The 6124-nt window shown below is 37.1% G+C and overlaps 1 protein-coding gene across 1 annotated transcript in view; it reads right to left on the reverse strand.

The window, feature by feature from the left end:
- Positions 1 to 6124, reverse strand: part of LOC107719156 (zinc finger protein ZFPM2-like) — a gene marked incomplete at its 5' end in the record, with an annotated part of 118792 nt that overhangs the window by 105015 nt on the left and 7653 nt on the right. Inside the window, one exon of the mRNA XM_016526526.1 lies at positions 589 to 690. Coding sequence (XP_016382012.1) covers positions 589 to 690 — 102 coding nt within the window. The remainder of the gene's footprint in view (positions 1 to 588; positions 691 to 6124) is intronic.

Genomic DNA, 6124 nt, shown 5'->3' on the forward strand with positions numbered 1-6124 from the left:
AAATCAGTTAGTTGCCAAAGAAACATTTCTCATTTTCATTTAGTTTAACTTGATGTATTAAAATAACTAAAATTAAAAATGAAATAAAAATTAATACAAATGATATAGACATAGAAAAAATTACAATTAAAATTAAAAAATAAAATTATGAAAACTTTAATTTAAATTAAAATGAATATGGAAAATACAAAAATAAAGAACTATATCAAAATATATAAAAAAAAAATGTAAGAGTATTTCAATGATATACAAAATATCACTGGTAAAGAGTTTAACTAGTCAACATTTGGGATAATTCTAGCATATAGATTACCTCAAAGTCAACCGATTTGGACTAAAAGCCCATCATGTCTTTTGGTTTACAAGTTGCTATTGCCAATGTCACAAAATTATCTTTCTTGTCCATCACTGTCAGTTTGAAAAGGGCTTCCATACAAAAGGAAATAACAATAAGTCAGAAAACATATTGTCTGTACAGATACTTAATGTAAAGTGAGAACTGGAGATATAAAGTCACAATTATGAAACATATAGTCAAAATTCATGGTTATATAACACAAACACTGTGCTTTAACATGATGCACTTACGTGGACCGTCCCATTCCTCTGGCTCCAGAGGGGGGTGTCTGGTCTTCTCACTGTCTGTTTCCATCTCTGTCTCTCCTGTTTCTCTGTTGCCGTTCTCTTCCCCTACAAACACAATAAATAAATCATATATTTGTGATTGTACATTTAACAGAAGCTGTAAACATGTTTTTTCTACACTTTATATTGACACTTGATACTTCATTAATTTCCATTTGTTTTCATAGATAGATAGATGATCATTTTGTCCCACAAAGCACACTGGAGTCACAGTTTGAGTACAGATGCTTCATGGCAGTGTCTCTGCGACCCTCTAACGCGGCGGAACGGCCTTCACCATGGTCCTCAAACACACACTGGTCCATCCGGATGGGTTAATCTAAAGATCAAAATCTCTCTCCACGGTGTGTTTAAGCCAGTTAAGACGTGGTTCACTTCAAAGGCAGGCAGTAAACATGGCCAAAAGGATCGCAGCTTCTTGCTTGCCTCTGCACACCCGGGCGAGAGAAGAGGGCCACGCTGCCCTACTTACTGCACATGAGGTCATTCTGACCTATTTTCCTGCATGCAAGTTCCTGCTAGGGCTCAGCTTTTTTTATTCATTCTGTCCTCCTCACTCTCCCGCTAAAAAGTGCCTCACTATTTGTATTGTCAGGCCTTGAGAAGCTCCTTAGCATACTCATTGAGCATTACCATAAGGATAACAAAAGGTAATATCAACAGTTCTTTTCCAGTGTAGCGAGTTTGGGAAGGCAGTGAGATAACATTAAAGGCTCTACCTTGATCTCCAGCGAACATGTTAAGCCCTGTAACGAAACGTCTTGGAACTGTTTAATTACCGCTCAGGAAATGAAGCTACAAGATGATTCGTTAATTAAGCAGTGATTAAGGATTTTCTGCCTTCTATCTAACACCGTTTGCAATGCATTTTAAACACAATCGCCCAGGCAACCTCGCAGGGAACAAGTGTCACAGGCGCTTGATGAAGTTTCTTTCAGGAACATGGAGGGAATCCGCTGGGAAAACATTGCGCCAAGCAGGTACAGTGCAACAGAAATGACCTGCATAAAATGAAGAACACTGACATGCAACAGAATCTAGTTTTGACGCTTTGTAAAATCCACACATGTTTTATTTCTTGTTTGGGACACATCTTGCCTGTATTTTTGCATTCATCCATGTTAAATATCCATCTTGCTTCTCAGCAGGCAGATAAATAACAGGGTCAGAAATTAACCAGGGCTCAGGGAAAAAAATGCCCCAGATATTCACTCCAACAGTCCTTTTTCTAAATGTATTAATTTAGCAGACACTTTCATCCAAAGTGACTTACAAATCAGAATAAAACAAGCAGAGACAATTAATTCAAGAGAAAACCAATACAAGCTAAATGCTAGAGCAGAACAAGCTAGCTAGTTAGATAGAACTTTTGGAAAAGCTTTTGGAAAAGACGTAAAGATTGTTGAAGTTTAGAGCATGAAACCATGTGACCTGCCATTATTTTAAAATTGTTTGTGTTCCCTTCGCAAATTTTTTTTAAAGGTGTTTATGCTCACAAAGGCTGCATTTATTGGATTAAAAAATAAATGACAAGCTTTTTGTATTTCAATTATAATATTATATTAAAATATAATTTACTGTGTATTTGACATTCATTTTTAATTTAGAATTAATAATCAAAATGGTTCAGAATAAGAAAGAATTAATTAATTAATTAATCTGATGTATAGCACTTGACATAAATGGACATTACATTGTATTTTTTATATATGGCTAGAAAAAAATACATGCACTCATAAAGATAAAAAAAAGTCCACAAGATCAATTCCATACTTCATCGATCACACAGTTTCATATTCACTCTCCTTTAAAAAACAAACTCCAGTCGTACCTTTACATTGAATCATTTACCAGATACTTTTATCCAAAGCAACTTACAAATGTGTAGCATCACAAACAATTTATCATTAGAACCAACAATATTCTTAGTACACAATGCCAAGATTAAATAAACTAGATCAGAAGGAGAAAACGACTATTCAAATTATTTAAAAAAATACATAAATAGTATATTCTTTCAAACACATCTAAAACCATCTTTATTGGATGGACTTACTCATTTAGATTGAATATTTATGTGTATTAAGTATTTAATCCAATATTTATGTGTGCCGTGTGTTTTTATGTTAATTAGAGCATTGAGTCATTAGCTTAGCAACATGCTAATGCCTATAATGGAATTGGAATGAACTTTAAGCTTGCCAAGACTTTTGTGTGATGTGTGTGAGTGACCATTGAATGAATTGCTGCTTGTGAAAAGCGTTTCAAATCAGTCACTTCTGACAATTAGGATGCTGCCTAGGAAGGTAGCTGTCTTTGTAGAGTCAGCTCACTAGGGTTCGAAACAGAGTTTAATTCCGTGTCAAATGAGGTGGGACAGACATAAGGTTTACAGCCCTTCTGCTCACTGGTCTAAAAAAGAAAAAGAGTAAGAGATTGATCTGGGCGCCAAGATGTTGTTTGCATGCGTGCGTTCAACCATGCATGCATATGTCAGACATTAGGATAGAGTTAGTGAGAAATCAGCCAATCAGATCGCAGCTCCTCTGTTCTCTCTAATGGCAGTGACATGCATGCGGGTCAATAAGCTTATAGGCGATTTACACAAACAGCTCCTGCAGCAAGGTAGACACAAAGTCATATTGGCTTTTCTCTTCCTCTCAGCATTGTTCTACCAAGGAAGCCCTTGAAAATGTCAATCTGGTGAGGGTGATTTTAAGGAGATCTGAGCTTTCTAATCCCAACAAACTGAGAGAGACTGACAGAAAGATTCACCTATAAACACAATATCTGTGCAGGAAATGAAAAAAAAAAAAAAGCATTCAGTATGCTAAAAAATGATTTTGTATGCTAATGGAACAACAATGTGGTTAAAAGAATAGACTAAATATAATAAATATTGCCTATTGCTCTCACTGAAAATAACTATTTCAACAGTCATATTCCCGCATATACTATTTTGCACCAAATATATGGTACCATGTTTTTTTTTCATAATTTTGGCACGCTACCATGGTAATGTGATTTTTTTTTTTTTACCGTGATAGTACCATAATATTTTTGTAAACAGTACCTTTTTGTAAAGGTTTTGGGTATCCATTTATCAAGAGTACAAAAATAATTTTTCAGAAAACTGGATGTGTCTGTTGTTAGCAATGTACCCATTTCTGTTCCCTCTGTGTGTACGGTATGTTTAATAAAGCGAAAGACTTTCTTAGTGTGAGCAAAAAGAGAAAAACGGCTCTAGATATTACATGACCAAAATTGCCTCGTTGAATTGTTTTCTAATAATGGGAACTTTTGAATTATGTATCCTGTGTGTTTTGAAGATAAAGTGCTAATTTTGTTATGCTTGGTGATGGGTGGCCACTTAGGAAGCCAATATTTCCCCTCCATTTAAAGCAGTGGTAATTGAGGACTTTATAAAGTGAACTGCTGTTAAATAAACAGATTTCCCTGTAAAAACTAGAGACAGCTGTACAACAAATACTCAAACAAAGTCCGCAGTTTCGCTTTTATGCCCAGTAATCTGCAGTGGCATGCAGCTCTCGGAAGCTGATTACAAAAAAAAATTCAAATGCCTCCAGTACGGACAAGAAAAAAGGAAAATAACCCAGCAAAATCCCACGCAGCACCCTGGTGGAGTGTGTGATTAGTGGAAGGCCTCGGCACTATCTCTTTAAAGGCCCATAAATTCCCCATCATTACAGGAACTGGCTGTGCTCTCTTCTGGCTGCTGCTGGCCTGCGTTATCTCTCCATGCGATGCCGTCTGGAGTATGTAGATCTGGCCTGGCTAGATTGTCATACTTAACAAACATTAATGAATGATTTCCTGCACAGAGTCAAACGGGGCTAAAGGGATGTGTCTTTCATCTTATCGCTGCGCAAATGAGCATTTTCCCATATTCTCCTCGCTTTACCATCAGCGACGGGAGAAATGTATTGAATAGATCTTACTGCAGCCGAAGATCCCGATTAGTGAGGAAGCGGCACAAAGAAGAGCGTAATTAATTCTACTGCGCACTGTTTACTGGCTCGCGTTGTAAGGCTGTCCGAATTCAAAGGATTTGTTCGGAAGTGGCACCTTGCTACGGGCTAAAATGACTCATAATTATTCAAGTCTTTCTCCGCTGTGATACGATCAGAGCAGAATGGAATCTCAATGCTGTCATTAAGATCAATTAATTCATATTGAACATGTTTATTCTGCAGCTTTCTTGAGATCTCTTTTCATTAACAAGGCCAACATTCGCTATTGGTTTGAAGAGTTCACAACCACAAAAAAGCAGACCAACTCAACTGCTCCCAAAGGAAACATTTACAAGAATGGAAAAATACGGAAGCAAGGTCGAATTTCACAATTTCTGTAAAACTACAAAAAATATATAACACCAGCATTCTCACAATTATAGCAGCGAGTGTGACAGCGGCTTGTAAATTTCAGTTTGAAACTTGTTCACAAGCGCAGCACCCATAAATGTGAAATTGACCGTGAAAAGGAAGTTGTTTGGAGGGGGGCTGCTTCAATTGTCAAGGAGACAACAAGGTTGTCTCTCTGGACTATCAGGGGTGCCTTTTTTTCTCTTTATTTCCCTCCGTCTTCTATTTCAAACAAGGAGGCCCATCTTTTCCGACAGGCCTCAGGTTTCATGTTTATTCACGTTTGTGCGCTAGACTCACTCTATTCATCGGCAGGGACTTCATTTCACAGTGCGCTCCGCTGTTTTGAAACCATTTCGTATGAAGCCATTGACGGAAGCGTCTCAATCATTTCATGGTACATGAGTGTGCAATGATGCCACTGAAGCCGAGACCCTCTCCAAACAGTTTAGAGTCGGCGCAGAGAGGAACCCCTCTGCTGTTTCAGGGTATTTGGTTCCACAGAGGCTGCTGGGAATTGGAATGAGTGATGTGCAAAGAGTCGACACTTCAAAAAGATTTACTGATCATAATGCATGATGGTTCTTGTGAACGCTTACTGTTATAAACCAAATAGTTATTTTTTGTGTGTGGTTTTTCACATTGTTATGAATGATGTCATCAGAGCGTATCAGCGTACAGATACTAGTGTTGGACATTGAACGTTCAAGCTACAGTGTGCTGAAAAGTCATAGATACTGTAAGTACATATATTTTAGAGCCAAACCGATATAGGTTTTTTGGGGGGCGATACCGATACCGATATTAGGGAGTAAAAAAATGATATCGATATATCGGCCGATATTCTTTGTGTATATTATAGTACAGTACCAGTCAAAAGTTTGGACACTTTCCCATTCGTGTGTCCAAACTTTTGACTGGTACTATATATATAATACATGATATACATAAACAGAATATATATACATAAACACATTTTTTGCAATGATCACTCAAATGTGGTGATCAAACACTTATAATGGTGACAGAGATATATGTAAGGGCATTTAACAATTTAACAATAAACTTGCGATGAGTGCGATGCACAAAGTAACGGG

Source organism: Sinocyclocheilus rhinocerous, unplaced genomic scaffold, assembly GCF_001515625.1.
Source record: "Sinocyclocheilus rhinocerous isolate Xijiao unplaced genomic scaffold, SAMN03320098_v1.1 scaffold1084, whole genome shotgun sequence".
NCBI classification, from domain to species: Eukaryota; Metazoa; Chordata; class Actinopteri; order Cypriniformes; family Cyprinidae; genus Sinocyclocheilus; species Sinocyclocheilus rhinocerous.